General features: G+C 36.2%; 1 protein-coding gene across 1 annotated transcript; it reads right to left on the minus strand.

The window, feature by feature from the left end:
* Positions 1 to 5,935: 5,935 nt before the first annotated feature.
* LOC130982417 (subtilisin-like protease 1) lies at positions 5,936 to 8,408 on the minus strand. The gene has a single exon (XM_057906419.1). The coding sequence runs from the start codon at positions 8,355 to 8,357 to the stop codon at positions 6,075 to 6,077; it is 2,283 nt and encodes a 760-aa protein (XP_057762402.1). The 5' UTR covers positions 8,358 to 8,408; the 3' UTR covers positions 5,936 to 6,074.
* Between the last annotated feature and the right edge of the window lie 8,752 nt (positions 8,409 to 17,160).

Genomic DNA, 17,160 nt, shown 5'->3' on the forward strand with positions numbered 1-17,160 from the left:
CGTTGGGAATTTCATGCACAGGTGGGGGTGGACACCACTGCTCTGAGCCGATTTAGTGTGGTCCTGTCTATTACCTTGTTCTCCTTTCTCATTTTTTTTCTCCTTCTATATTCTCTTCATCCGATCGTTATTAATTATTACCAAGTATCATCATCGCAACGTTTACTCTTGTCTATCACTTTGATTTATAATCATCTATTGTGTTAACTTTTATGAATTGTTAAAGTTTTGCTAAAAGAATTAAGACATAAAGCATTTAAAATTTTTTGAAATTATTAAATTTTGATGTGAGTAATCCTAAAAAATAATATCAAAATATATTATGTTCAACCAAGATAATAAAAAAAGTACAAAATTGTAAATTTTTTAACTAATAATTATAAATTTAAGTCACAGTTTAATATAATATAGTATCTTATGATAGAAGGCAACCATTGCTATCCACAATTGACTGCTATTTTATAAATTTCATATTTATGTTATTGTGCATATTAATTAAACTATACTTTATTATTTCATTTTACATGTTTTGAAATAATGCGATGGTATTATAAGGATGAGATTAATTTTCATAATCTAATACGAATCTTCTTATTATTTTGTTCATCATTTGAATACTATCCATAAAAAATAGTTACTTAAAATGAAACACTATATAAAGAGAGACAGAAAATTTTAGATTTATCGTTTTGGTTTGCTTCTTAAACCTCACTTAATATACTCAGATTTAATAGCTTTGATGGTAGTATTTTTTTGTAATTAAGTTTCAACTTTCTCTTTCTCTCTCTAACTCTCTCTACAATTTTGAACAAACTTAATTTTATTATTAAATAATTTTTTAATTTTAGAATATTTTTAACTTCCTATAAAATAAGTATCTTTTAAATTATCTAATGCATAAAAGATTACATCTTTTTCATGTGTATCTTAAAAGTTAAAAATTAAAGTTAAATAATATTAATTTTTTTATTAATTACAAAAATAATATAGTCTAAATGATATTGATTCTTTTATTAAGATAGAGAAACTCTATAAAAGGATAATATTAATCTCATATTCTTGTATATGAGAACATGTACCATTTATTATATTATATATAATCTTTGTACCATATAACAAAAAGTGTAATCTATAAAGCCAATACAAAGAGTTGACCATGATTTTAATTTCTAATTTTTTTGGATTATATTTACTTTCTAACAAACTATTTCATAAAGCAAATTATAAGGATAAAATAATCATAAAATTTATTTTGAAAAATCTAATAACCTCCCATTAAAATAAAAACAGTTTTGCTACTCCTATAACCATAATAATACATCTCCTAACAAAAAATAAATGCAGAGTATCTGCAAATGGTTAGTAAATCAGGAAATGGACTAAGTGAACACCGGTGCTAATGGTCATCCATTTTGAACAAGGGTGAAGCTCCTGCAGTACAGTCCCTTGGTGATCCTACTCAAAATGCCACAGACAAGGTCAGATCTTCTGAATAAGAGAATGCTGCTTTACAATCCCAGTCTATACCACAAAGGCCGTAATCGCCCCAACCTCGGCTGCATTGATGACTCCAAGTACCCAACAAAGTTGTGGATTAGCCGTCTAAGAGATGTATAATCAAGCTTGTAATTCAACACTTTCTTGCTACATAATCACATGAACCCATGTAGAATCGGGATGACAGCTACGTTACACTCCCAATTCATTGGTTGAAGAATGAAGATACATCTTGGAATGAAATCAAACAGAGATTGAAATAGAAACAGTAATAGTATTAATCCATGAAAATCAATAGAGCTCCTAACCTTAACCTAGGAGGTTTAGCTGCTCATAACTTTTTAAGAAAATATAATGAGAGGTTCGAATGAGGCAAAGATCCCAAATAGTGGTGATCTTTGTTATATTTATACTAATCTAGTGACTAAGGATTACAGAAATATGACATACTAGAGTCTTTAGTGCGAAAATCCACTTCTGAGCCCATTTGATGAGTGTTTGGATTGAGCTTGGGTGACTTCCACGAGTTGGCACTCCCCTTAGGACGTTGGACACCTGGCTTGCTCCTTTTTGGGCGTTGGACGCCAGACAAAGGGTGAGTGGGGCATTGAATGCCAGTTTTAGACCTTTATTTCAAAATTGAAGTATAAACTATTATATATTTCTAGAAATCCCTGAATGTTAGCTTTCCAACGCATTTGAGAGCGCGTCATTCGAACCTCTGTAGCTCTAGGTATTCTCTTTCAAGTGCAAGGAAGTCAGATTTTGACAGCACCTGCAGCACTTTCTCTGTTTCTGAATCGAATTTTTTTAAAACTTGCCAAAATCACCCCAAAATCACCTAAGAGCATAGGAAAAGATCCAAAACTCAAAGTAGCATCCAAAAAGTGATTTTAACACTAAAACCTACTAAAACTCAATGGAACTTAACCAAACATGACCAAAAACATAAGAAAAATAGTACTAAAAAGTGTATAAAATATCCGCTCAGAAGAATACCAAACTTAAACTATTATTTGTCCCCAAGCAACCAAAAGAAAAACAAGGATAAAATGAGCGAAAGAGGAAAATACAACAAGTATCATGTGTCAATGAAGCTTGGTTCCAATTATCTAAATGAGGCTAGTAGCCTTTTACTTCTAAATAGTTTTGGCATCTCACTTTTTTTTGAAGTTCAGAAATATTGATATTCCTTGGAACTACAATTTGGATAGTATTCTTGATTTTCTTAGTTTAGCTTTTCTTGATTCTTGAACACAGCTTCTCTTTGAGTCTTGGCTGTGACCCTAAGCGTTTTGTTTTCCCGTATTACCACCGAATACATAAACGCCACAGACACTTAACGGGGTGAACCCAATTGGATTGTGATTCAATTTTGCTAGAATCTCTCGACAGTGGTATTCAGAGTTCTTAAGCACACTATTTTTGCTTGGATCACAACTTTAACCGCTCAGTCTCAAACTTTTCACTTGACACCTTCACGCTACAAACATATAGTTAGGGAAACAGCTCATTTGAACTTTTAGGCCTTTTTTTATTGTGAAGCCCTTCTAACCATACGGCTTTATTTTACCGAGTTCTTTAAAGAAAGTTGTCTCGCACCTTAGGTATTTTCTACTTATCCACTGGTGTCGGTTTCAAGTACAAATACCTTTTTTATTAAAGGTCGTTCGAACTTTTTATGGAAGTATGATTCCGCCTTTTAAACAAAGTTCTATGGTCGGTCCGCGATCTCAAAAGCATCTTTGAGGTGATCTCGTAATTTCTATAGGATGGAGACCATGGGTCAGATGTGTAGTTCCTACTCTATTATCTTTATTTAATTATTTATTTAAATTAATGTTAAGACTTTAGTTCTTAGCTACTGATTCTTGTCCTACTGCTGATTGCTCTGTATTCGGCAATCAAATCTAAAACCCAATCTATTTAATTGAATAAACGATGATCGAAAAAAAAAACAGAAGAACAAGAAAAAAAAAACACACTGAATAGCTTTTTAGTTCTTAGTACAAATCAGAGGTTATTTAAGATTTTCTTATTTGCATTTGGATATAGTATTCAAATTATACCCGAAAATTTATATTATTGTTAATAATAATTTCAAAACATAAAAAATAAATGACTACTTGACTTATAATTTAGTTTAACTTTTTGTGTAAATATTTAGATATTAGACAAAATTTTAAAAATGAAAAAATTGTTTTTTTAATAATATTTATTTTTTAAGAATATATATTTTATATTTAATTATTTTTATTATTTTTTTGTCACCCTTCTCTAAGTATTTTTTATTTTAGAGAATTTAGGAAGAGAGGAAAAGACTTTGAAGCGTTAAACTCTGTTTAAGAGTTTTATTATTCGGATAATAAGGGATTTAGAGATTTTTATTAGCACTGCAAAATTTTCTAAACTCCTCATTTCCAATTTTCTCTAAGGTGTGTTCATGGGTGGAGGGAGAAAAAGAAGGGAAGGACTTTTAAGAAGTTTTGAATATTTACTATATATATTTTATAATTTTATCATTTATTAAAATATTATGTACAAAAGTAAACAACGATTGTATTATAAATTAATCACTAAATTAATTATTTCGTATAAAATAGTGCACACACAATATTTTCAACAAATAAAAGATTAAATGGTAATACGATAATTTATTAAAGATAAAATAGTAAATTTAATTGAAATTCAAGTAAAAGCATACGGGTTAAAAACAAGAGCTGTCTATAGTTTGTGATATTTGGAATTAAATTAGAAAAATATTACATTTTTATAATGTAAGAAATCCTAATCATGTAATTCACTAAAGAATTTTGTAAAAAAAGGGGTTTATCTCCAAATATATCATAAGAAAAATTATCAAAAATATTCCTAAAATTTAGGAACATCAACAAAAGTACATATAAATTAAAAAAATTAACGATTAATTTATAAAAGATGGATTTCGTACGACAAAAGTATCCAAATCTTAATTTTTTGTTGATTTTTTAATAAAATTTTCAAACTACCCCATCTTCAACCTCAACTCACTTTTCCAACCTTTCATAATCTAACCTGCACCATTAAAACCATTGCCATGGAGTTCGAAACTACTCCTACAATAGACCAAGTCGAAATTAATGGTGGTGGTGGTGTAAGAAGACTTCGACCAGTTCTTGACAGATAAATTCAGTACGGTGAACTCTTTTTCATTTTTTTTATCACATCCCTTCACACAAAAAAAACCCCCTAAATTAAGGGGAAAAAAAAGGGAGAAAACATCTAAAATGATTAAATTTTTTTTATGGTTCTTTCTCTAATTCTTCATCTGTATTGATTGATTCTTTTATTAATCTTAGCGCTGCAATCCTCTATCGCGTTACTATCCAGAGTTCTCCCACTATAAATGTTTATTTCTTCTGTTGTAGGAGTAGTTTCAAATTCTATGGCAATAGTTTTAAAGGTACAGGTTGGGTTATGAAAGGTTAAAAATGAATTTAGATCTTCTAAATTTTAAATTTTCATTTTAGAGGGTAAATTGTGATCTCTCATCCTTCAGTGGTTTCTCTCTCATATTTTCTGTTGGTCTTACCTATGAAATAAATAGGAAGAGATCACATTTTACCTTCTAAAGTGAAATTCAAATTTTAAAAGATCCAAATTTCAAAATTGAGTTGAGATTGAGAGTGGGGTAGTTTGAGAATTTTATTAAAAAAAATAGGATTTTGATACTTTTGTCATACGAAACCCATTTTTATGGGTATATGGTTAATTTTTTTAGTTTATGGGTACTTTTGTGGTATTTTTGGTAATTTTTTATATAATAATCTCGCTACATAATCAACAAGGATTTTACCAACTTCTGCCAACTCTTGTTTATGGCTGTATTTAATAAAAATGTTTTTGTGGATGTGTCTAATAGAAATGTCTTTTTTATTATTGTGTCTAATAAAAATGTCTTTGTGGATATGTCTCCTTATACATATCAATACTAATTGTAATTAAAATATAATAATCAATCAATCCCATTACGTAACCAACAAGGATTTTACCAATTTCTGCCAACTCTTGTTTATGGTTGTATTTAATAAAAATGTCTTTGTGAATGTGTCTAATAAAAATGTCTTTATGAATATATCTCTTTATACATATCAATACTAATTGTAATTAAAATATATTAATTAATTATTGTTGACAATAAATTAATAAATAATATGTTAGTACCCTATACTTTTCTTTATACATATCAATGCTAATTATAATTAAAATATATTAATTAATTATTATTGATAATAAATTAATAAATAGTATATTGGTACCTATACTTTTCCTTCTCTTAGTAAGAACTTAGTTATCCCTGTTCTGTTTCAGTAAATAGATTCAATTGAAACGAATTACTACTTAACCAGTACAGAAGCAAGATCCGGACAACACCAGATAAGAACAGAAAACATAAAAATTTAAACAACAATTTAAATCCAACCTTCAAATTAAGCATAGATATTATACGGTAACAAGAACAGAACAACTCTAGTAATCATCATTACCCCACCAATTATTACACCATTAGCATATGAAAACTACAATTACTTTACTCATCAAGTGAAAATAACAGCAATGGGACTTCTCACAGAATGCTTATCAGAAACCCACTCTATAAAACCTTGCGCCGTAGATGAAGCACTAATAGTTTCTCCTGTTTTCCGAGTAAACGTCACCGAGTACCTCGCCGTCTGTTGCTCGCCGTTGAACACAAGAATCTGCGGTTCCACGCTAACATGTACACCGGCCGGGGGAACAACTTCCACAATATAATGCGAATCAGCTGGACCAACATTCATAACTGTTCTGTTGTAGGTCTTAGGGAAATAATCAGCAGATCCCAACACAACCGAGAAGGAAGGATAGTTCAACTCTGTAGCCTCAATCTTTTTTATCAGGTCGCAATTCACAGGCTTATGCGTAACCAGCTGAGCCATTGTGCTGGTGAAACCCAATCCACATAAATAAGCAGCGTAATCATCAAGCATAATATCATAAACCAGTCCAGGATCTTCGGCCTTGGAAGGGTTGACATGGCCGGCTCCAATGGCGAACAAGCTCGCAGGACGTAACTTCTCGTCAGGAATGGGATCACCTTGAAGGTTTGTTGTGTATGCCGTGGTCATGATTGCAGACTTAACAACAGCAGGTGACCAATGAGGGTGAGAGCTCTTAAGCAATGCAGCAACGCCACTTATGTGAGGACAAGCCATTGATGTGCCTGACATGATTGAGAAAGCAGGTGGTCGTCCATTGTAGCTAGTTCTCCAATCGGCCGAAGAAGCTAGAACATTCACTCCGGGCCCTATAATGTCAGGCTTTAAAAGCCCAGGACATTGCCTGCTCGGGCCTCTTGATGAGAATGAAGCAACAACGGGTGCAGACGTGTTACCTGTGATAGTTCCTTTGAACAATATTGTGGCCTTAGGGTCCTTGCATGAGTCTATGTAGCGCATGATTTGCAACCCTGAAGCATGGCTCACATGTGTAACAGGAAGAGGGTACGTTTCTTCAGTTGAAAGGGTATATCCACATGTATCACTATTGGCGAGAATCATTGCGGCACCACCAGCACTTTTTACGGCTTCTGCTTGCTTATACTTCATTGTGTTCTTCCCGTTAACACACACCACGATCTTTCCTTCCACTTTCATACTCTCTAATAGACCTTTGTTACAGGGTGCTCCATTAAGATGAACCAGAGGGTTGTAATCATTCTTGAATAGTTTTGATTCGTAAAGAGACTCACCATCATACTCTGCACCATTTCCAAGCTTGACTGATGCTACTATTCGTCGATCCATAGTGCTTGCTCCTACGGTAAATATCCATGGAGCATCGTTCACAACCGTGCTTGATTCAGGACCTTCATTACCGGCTGCAATGGTGACAAGAATCCCCTTCTGTGTTGCTCCAAAACTACCGATCGACATGGCATCTTCGGAGAACAATTTAGACTCTCCGGCTAAGGAAACAGAGATAATGTCAACTCCATCGTTAATTGCAGCATCGAATGCGGCTAGAACAGAACCTTCACTGCAACCAATCATGCTGCACGCTTTGTAAATGGCTAAATGAGCATGAGGAGCCATGCCAACAGAAGTTCCGTTGGCCTGGCCAAGAACATGAGCATTTTTCACAAAACTGCCAGCAATTATGCTGGCAGTGTGGGTGCCGTGTCCGATGTCATCGAAAGGTGGTACGGGCGCGGCCTCAGACATATAAGTGGACCCGACGGTGGTTATTGCCCCAATTATTTTGTTGTTGCAGCCTTTTCTAAAGTGACACTTGCCTTTCCACTTAGCCGGTGGCGGCGACATTCCTTCGTCGTTGAAGGAAGGATGAGAAGGCGATATTCCGGTGTCAAAAACTCCAATGATCACACCTTTCCCAAGGTTGTTCTCTCTCCAAAGGCCTTCGTCTGGGTGCAGTCCCATGAAGGCAGGGGTGTGAGTTGTTTGCAGCTGCAGCATCTTTTCTTCGCGAATCATGAGAACACCATCTTTGTTGGCCATGTGTAGTGCTTCATCTTTGGTAAGTCTTGCTGCAAAAGCATAACCAACGTGTCGATATGCATGAAGCATTCGCGTTTGGCTATTTAAACTTGCAGTATCAATGGTGGAAGATGGCAAGAATGACTCGTACCAGCTATGGAGATTGTTGATGTTATTATTGCCTTCTACTGATGAATGGAACCATATTCTACTTTCTGGCTTCTTAACATGAACAATGTATGTTCGAAACTCATTTCCTTCTTCGCTAGCTACCCTTTGAGATAGTGATGAGGGAAAAAACAAGATTACATTGAGGACAAAGACTACTAACTTAATAGCCATCATGCTAGCAACTACATTAAAAACCTTAATTCATGCAAGTTATATATGCCAAAACCTTAGTTGTGTTTAGGTTTTGTGCACAACATTCATAAATATATATTTTATAGTCGGGGTCCCTTGGGGATGGAGAAAGGGTATACGTGAAAGGTAAAATTTGGAACTTGTTTGCATATATTATTGGAGGCATAAAGGGATGAATTTTGTGTAACTCGAAAGGAGAGGGTTAATGATGAATTTAATACATTTATTTTTATTATAATAAAATTTCAAGTGCCGTCTCATATTTTGTAAAAGGTAGAGTATTAAATTAGTCCTTACATATAAATTTAATCCTGTTTTAGTTTTTAAAATTTAAAATGTTCTATTTGAATTTAAAAAAGTTTCATTTAACTTTAATGTAGTCTTACCGTGAATTCAAGATTAAATAATTCACGAAATATCTTACCTAACAATAATGCAAGAATAATGTCGATAATTTGGAGAAAATATACAAGCTCGAGAGGTATAGAATTAACAGCGAATTCATTTTCGCGAGTTGCTAGCCTTGATTTAAACATATGAAGAACATCGTCGGAAACTCGCTTTCTGCAAAAAAATTCGCTAGCAGCAACGAGGATAAGGTCATCGTCACCTCCACTACGGGAACTTCTCTCGGCAACCGAAGAGGTTGGTTATTATGAATTTTCCAAATTTGAAAACCGAGTTTCGTTAATTATTTAACTTTAACTTTACAGTAGGACTACATTAAAATTAAGTAAAACTTTTTTGAATTCAAATAGGACATTTTAAACTTTAAGTACTGTTCATACTCTGCCCCAACAAAAAAGCCAGGCCCAATAAAGGATAAAAGACCCAACCCACGAGGAGGGTCTCCAGTCCAATACTCGACCTCTTTGAAGAGGTCGAACACCGACAAAAGAGTCCAACTCTACCTGCCCAAAGCAAGTAACTACCTCCTCGAATCTCTCCAACTATCTCTATTTTTCCTGAAAGATAGATCCTAACAAACTCCCAAGATAAAGGGAATGATTATCCATAAGAAAAGATGGATCTACTCCAACAAAGATGGTTATCTACTTTACTATTAATACACTGGTATCCCCTAGGTATAATACATGTTCTACTCTACTAAAAACCTGCTTAAAACCCTTGCTAACTTAAACATCAGAGTCTCTTGAGGTACTACCCCCACCTCCTCACGAGAAACTCGGACAGGCGATACCTCGACACCAAAGAGGTCAAACGCTACCACACAAAGGGATCTGGACCTTGTGTTCAGGCCCAAATCAATGCTTCAGGTAATCCTCGAAATATTGGCGCCGTTTTCGGGGACCTGAAACTCTCCCTTTGACAAATGGCAGGTCATGAACATGAAGACGGCCATACGACATTTGAATCTGAGCAAGAAGCTCAGCCAGAAGACCAGGCCCTCGTACTTCCCACTCCACCACAACACCAAGACCTTTATGGGGAAGGGACCTCGGAAAATTCTCATCCAAGGAGGATCCATTCTAAAGTCCACCATCCCGAGAATGAGGACCACCATCATACAACCAAGATCCTGGACATGGTTCACGGACAACAAGATCGACTAGAACAGCTTGAACGAAAACGAAGTTGAACGACAATGGGAGGTAGAACTAGAACTACGAAAAGAGGTGAAAAAACAAAAGGGAGTTTGAACAGAAGCTCCGGAAGTTGGAAGCCAGTCTCCATAACAGGAATAATCAAACAAATGGGGAAGAAAGTTCCCTAGGTAGAGAAGATCCTTTCACAAAAGAGATTATGAGAGCTAAAGTTCCCAAAAACTTCAAATCGCCTGACGTTGACCTCTATGACAGCACATCTGATCCCAGCCACCACCTTAGCAACTTCAAAAGCAGAATGTACCTAGTCGACGCCTCTAATGCTACCCGTTGTAAAGCTTTTTCAACTACTTTGACCAAAGCCGCTATGAAGTGGTTCGACGGCCTGCCCACTAGATCGGTTGCCAGCTTTGACGATTTGGCGAGAAAATTCCTAACTAGATTTTTCATCTAAAAGGACAAAACAAAGCATGCCCTGAGCTTGTTGGGGGTGAAGCAAGAGGTCGAAGAAACTCTTAGGGACTACATGGAAAGGTATAACAAAGCTTGTTTGGAGATCCAAAATTTACCAACTGAAGCTGTAATTATGGGTTTGGTCAATGGCCTTAGAGAAGGACCATTCTCCCCGTCAATATCCAAAAAATACCCGACTTCTCTCAACGAAGTTCAGAAAAGAGTAGAGAAATACATCAACATAGAGGAAAATTTTTGACTCAAAGAACCTCCCTTACGATCAAACCTGTCCTACCAACCTCGGGATAAAGAAAGGGAATCCAGGAAGAAAGAGGAACACAATATAGATAAGCCTCGAGAGTATCACAACTACACTCCTCTTAGGGTCTCCCTAATAAATGTTTACACAAAGAGGTATGCCACACAGAGAAGCTCCTACCCCCTTGCCCGATTAAGCACAAGAAACCTGGAAGTCGGACGGAATGCTGCAAGTATTATAAGCTCAACGAACATCCCACTAATGAATGCTACGACTTGAAGAATGTCATAGAAAAGTTGGCCAGAGAAGAACGACTTGACAGAAACTTGGCCGACAGGTCGGATAATCCGATGAAGAGAAGACGGGATGAAGAAGGAGGACGGTCAGAACGCCCTCCTCACACCCCAGAGCGACACATACACATGATCAATGGTGGATTTTCAGGAGGAAGAATATCAAAATCATCATGAAAGAGACACCTCAAGGAATTATATCAGGTCGAGGAAGATAGTCAATTGACCAACCTTACCCACTATTTCATTCACAAAAGAAGATGCTCAAGGAATATTACCAAGGCATGATGACTGAAGAACGGAGTTCCTGTCGGTAAAGAATTTCACAAGTATAATCGCGTTGTAAGTATAGCTTCTAAACCAACAGAAAATCCTTTCTTACAAACGTTTGGTTGTCATAAGTAACAAACCCAATAGAATTTATAAACCGAAGTATTCAAACCTCGGGTCGTCTTCTCAAGGAATTGCAGGGAAGTATGATTTATTATTGATTATAGAAAACCGTATTTTGGGTTTTGAAAGGGTTTTGAACAGGAGAAATAGATTGCAGAAAATTAATAAATTAACAACTAATAAAACTCTTGGTAAGGTATGAAAACTGGAAGTCCTATCCTAGTTATCCTTATCAATGGTGCTGAGAATTATATTTTTGCTACCACTAAGTCAACCTCTAACTATGAAGGTAAGTTAAGTGGACAAATCAATTTAACACCCAAAGTCCTAGTCAACTCCCAGGGAAAGACTAGAGTTATAGGAACCTAAATTAATCAGCAAAGATAACAATTATCAATCACAATGAGTTTGACAACTCAAGAGTCACCAATTAATCAACCAAAGCCAAAAGGGAAAATAAATCATAAATAGAGCAAAACAATCATGAGTCTGAAATACCTCAATGTGTATTAATTAAGAAAATCAATCCCAACATGGAAAAGCTCATAAGCCAATTTGGCAAACTAAAATAAAACAATAGAATGAATAAAAATAGAAGAGAAATTGAAGTAAAGGAACATTGCACCTATGATGAAGAAATAAATCCTAATCCTAATAGAAATCCTAATCCTAAATCTTGAGAGAGAGGAGAGAACCTCTTGATAAACCCCATTTGTAGGGTTTATCTTGTGCTTGATTTAGGGGATTTTATCACCTTTTACCCACATTTATCCATTGAAATAGCATGGTTTTATAACTTCTCCTTTAATTGTGCTTAAGAGTGAAAACATGCTTTTTAGGTCTTAAAATAGCTAAAATGAATCCTCCTTGATTCCATTAGATGCCTTGATATTTTTGTTAAGTGATTTGAGGTTTAGGAGGCAAAGATTGGATCAAGGAAATGAAGAAAGAAAGCATGAAAAGTTGGAGAACTCATGAAGAAATGAAAGAACCGGAAAGCTGTCAAGCCGACCTCTTCGCACTTAAACGACCATAACTTGAGCTACAGAGGTTCAAATGATGCGGTTCCAGTTGGGTTAGAAAGCTAACATCTGGGGCTTCGAAACGATATAAGATTTGTCATAGTTTCTACACGTATGGTGGCGCGCACGCGCATAGTACTCGCACGCGCCGTTGCTGCCACCTGGTTCACTTAAAGCAAAACGTGGCCAGCGAATTCTAAAGCCTTGTGGGCCCAATCCAACTCATTTCTGATGCTATTTAACCCAAGGAGTGAAGAGGGAAACACATGTTAGTTATCATTAGTCATAGTTTAGTTTTAGAAGTAGTTTCTAGAGAGAGAAGCTCTCACTTCTCTCTAGGATTAGGATTAGGATTAGGTTTAGTTCTTAGATCTAGATTTTAATTCATCTTCTTCTACTTCTATCTTCTCAATTCCTTGTTGTTACATTCATTCTTCTTCCATTCTTTTGTTGTCATTTCCTTTATGTTGTTCTTATGTTTTGTTGTAGATCTACTATTGTTCCTTCCATTTTCTTTCAATTCAATAAGAGGTAATTCATGTAGATCTTGTTTCCTTTAATTGTTGTTGTTAATTCTTTACATTTGATTGTTGTTAGAATTCATTCTTATTGTGATTTACTATGCTTTCCTTTTATGCCTTCCAAGTGTTTGATGAAATGCTTGGTTGGATTTTAGAGTAGAATTTTATACTCTTGGCTTGGAAAGGTAACTAGGGAACTCTTGAGTTACTAATGTCCAAGTAATTGATGATTGGGATCCATTGACTCTAGTTCTCACTAATTGAATTAGTGGAGAGTTAGGACTTATGGACTAGGATTGATATAGCTCATTTGAATTTCCTTTACTACTAGTTAGAGGATGATTTAATGAGATTAATCCTTGCCAATTCTCATATTGTGGTTAGTGATTAGGATGGAGATCCTTGACCACCAACCCTTGCCAAGACCTTTTTAGGCCTTAGTTTACTTTCTTGCCATTTATCTTTCATGTTTCTTATTAAAACCCCAAAAATAACTCACAACCAATAACAAAACACTTCATTATAATTCCTAGGGAGAACGACCCGAGGTTCAATACTTCGGTTTATAAATTTAGGGGTTTGTTACTTGTGACAAACAATCTTTTGTATGAAAGGATTATTGCTTGGTTTAGAAACTATACTTTACAACGAGATTTCATTTGTGAAATTCTAAGCCATCAAGAATCCAATCATCACCTCTCTCTCTAAAAACTACATCTAAATTATGAAAAGTATGACTTATGAATGAATGTATGTTCTCTGAGTCCCTGCATGTTCCCTGACTTTAATCTGTGTTTCTGAGCCAAACTTTGAGTCAAAACGCGGCCCAAAACTGTCTCCAGCGTATTCTATAATTTCTGCAGATCGCGCAGGTCACGCGTACGCGTCAGTCAGCGATTTCCTCTCCACGCGTGCGCATCAGGTACGCGCTCGCGTCGTTTGTGCGAACTCCAATCCATGCGTACGCGTCGCTGTGATTTTGTCCAATTTGCGCGCACGCGTCATCCATGCGTGCACGTCGCTGTTCACTGGTTGTCTCCTTTATTTCTTGTGCTCCTTCCCTTTTTTGCAAGCTTCTTCTCCATTCTCTAAGCCATTCCTGCCCTATGAAGCCTGAGACACTTAACACACAGATCACGACATCGAATGGTATAGAGGAGAATTAAAATACATAATTAAAAGATCTTTAAGAAGCAAGTTTTCAATCATAGAACTAAACTAGGAAGGAATTGTAAAATCATGCAAACCATATGAATAAGTGGGTGAAAAGCTTGATAAAACTACTCAATTAAACACAATATAAACCATAAAATAGTGGTTTATCAATGACTCAGTGGTGATAACTATGATCAAATGCTAACCTCCACCGAACCTTGATAGATCAAGGTAGCTTGGCTAATATTCTGTTCAAACCCGCTTTTGACAAACTCGGGTTAGAAGAAAAGGATCTAAAGGCCTACCCAGATAGTCTTTTCAAATTGGGAGATACACCCATCTGACCTCTTTGTTACATGTCACTATACACCACTTTCGAAAAAGGTACTAGGTCAAAGACACTAAGCATCGACTATATCGTAGTCGATGTAAACTCGGCCTACAACGCTCAAATAGGTCGGACAATCCTAAACCGACTTGCAGCTGTTGTCTCTACTTCATACCTCTATATGAAGTTCTCCACAGCAGATGGGATAGCTATTGTAAAGGGAGACTGGTGCGCGAAATTGTGATCACTACACAACTTTGCACAACTAACCAGCAAGAGCACTGGGTCGTCCAAGTAATAAACCTTACGCGAGTAAGGGTCGATCCCACGGAGATTGTTGGTATGAAGCAAGCTATGGTCACCTTGTAAATCTTAGTCAGGCAGACTCAAATGGGTATAGTGGTATACGAATAAAGCATAAAGATAAAGATAGAGGTACTTATGTAATTCATTGGTAGGAACTTCAGATAAGCGTATGAAGATGCCTTCCCTTCCGTCTCTCTGCTTTCCTACTGTCTTCATCCAATCCTTCTTACTCCTTTCCATGGCAAGCTTATGTAGGGTTTCACCGTTGTCAGTGGCTACCTCCCATCCTCTCAGTGAAAATGTTCCTATGCTCTGTCACAGCATATGGCTAATCAGCTGTCGGTTCTCGGTCAGGCCGGAATAGAATCCAGTGATTCTTTTGCGTCTGTCACTAACACCCCGCCTGCTAGGAGTTTGAAGCACGTCACAGTCATTCAATCATTGAATCCTACTCAGAATACCACAGACAAGGTTAGACCTTCCGGATTCTCTTGAATGCCGCCATCAATTCTCGCCTATACCACGAAGACTCCGGTTAAAGAATCCAAGAGATAAACATTAGAGCCTCGTTTGCTTGTAGAACAAGAGTGGTTGTCAGTCACTTTGTTCATGAGTGAGAATGATGATGAGCGTCACATAATCATCACATTCATCATGTTCTTGGGTGCAAATGAATATCTTGGACAAAGAACAAGCGGAATTGAATAGAAGAACAATAGTAATTGCATTAATACTCGAGGTACAGCAGAGCTCCACACCTTAATCTATGGTGTGTAGAAACTCCACCGTTGAAAATACATAAGAACAAGGTCTAGGCATGGCCGTGAGGCCAGCCTCCCAATGATCTAAGAACTAGATGTCCAAAGATGATCAAAGAATCTAAAAATAATCCAAAGATGAAAATACAATAGTAAGAGGTCCTATTTATAAGAAACTAGTAGTCTAGGGTGTACAGAGATGAGTAAATGACATAAAAATCCACTTCCGGGCCCACTTGGTGTGTGCTTGGGCTGAGCAATGAAGCAATTTCGTGTAGAGACTCTTCTTGGAGTTAAACGCCAGCTTTTATGCCAGTTTGGGTGTTTAATTCCCATTTAGGTGCCAGTTCCGGCGTTTAACGCTGGAATTTCTGAGGGTGACTTTGAACACCGGTTTGGGCCATCAAATCTTGGGCAAAGTATGGACTATCATATATTGCTGGAAAGCCCAGAATGTTTACTTTCCAACGCCGTTGAGAGCGCGCCAATTGGGCTTCTGTAGCTCCAGAAAATCCACTTCGAGTGCAGGGAGGTCAGAATCCAACAGCATCTGCAGTCCTTTTCAGTCTCTGGATCAGATTTTTGCTCAGGTCCCTCAATTTCAGCCAGAAAATACCTGAAATCACAGAAAAACACACAAACTCATAGTAAAGTCCAGAAAAGTGAATTTTAACTAAAAACTAATAAAAATATACTAAGAACTTAACTAAAACTACTAAAAACATACTAAAAACAATGCCAAAAAGGGTACAAATTATCCGCTCATCACAACACCAAACTTAAATTGTTGCTTGTCCCCAAGCAACTGAAAATCAAATAAGATAAAAAGAAGAGAATATACTATAGACTCCAAATTATCAATGAAACTTAGCTCCAAATTAGATGAGCGGGACTAGTAGCTTTTTGCCTCCGAACAGTTTTGGCATCTCACTTTATCCTTTGAAATTCAGAATGATTGGCTTCTTTAGGAACTCAGAATCCAGATAATGTTATTGATTCTCCTAGTTAAGTATGATGATTCTTGAACACAGCTACTTACTGAGTCTTGGCCGTGGCCCAAAGCACTCTGTCTTCCAGTATTACCACCGGATACATACATGCCACAGACACATAATTGGGTGAACCTTTTCAGATTGTGACTCAGCTTTGCTAAAGTCCCCAATTAGAGGTGTCCAGGGTTCTTAAGCACACTCTTTTTGCCTTGGATCACAACTTTATTTCTTTCTTTTTATTTCTTTTTCTCTTTCTCCTCTTTTTTTTCGTTTTTTTTTGGTATTCACTGCTTTTTCTTGCTTCAAGAATCATTTTTATGATTTTTCAGATCCTCAGTAACATGTCTCCTTTTTCATCATTCTTTCAAGAGCCAACAATTTTAACATTCATGAACAACAAATTCAAAAGACATATGCACTGTTCAAGCATACATTCAGAAGACAAAAAGTATTGTCACCACATCAAACTAATTAAGCTAGTTTTAAAGATGAATTTGAAATCCTGTACTTCTTGTTCTTTTGTGATTAAAAACAGTTTTCATTTAAGAAAGGTGATGGATTCATAGGACATTCATAACTTTAAGGCATAGACACTAAGACACTAATGATCATAAGACACAAACATGGATAAACATAAGCACTAAATTTTCGAAAAACAGGAATTAAAGAACAAGGAGATTAAAGAACGGGTCCACCTTAGTGATGGCGGCTCTTTCTTCCTCTTGAAGATCCTATGGAGT

This window comes from Arachis stenosperma, chromosome 5 (assembly GCF_014773155.1).
Source record: "Arachis stenosperma cultivar V10309 chromosome 5, arast.V10309.gnm1.PFL2, whole genome shotgun sequence".
Taxonomy (NCBI): Eukaryota; Viridiplantae; Streptophyta; class Magnoliopsida; order Fabales; family Fabaceae; genus Arachis; species Arachis stenosperma.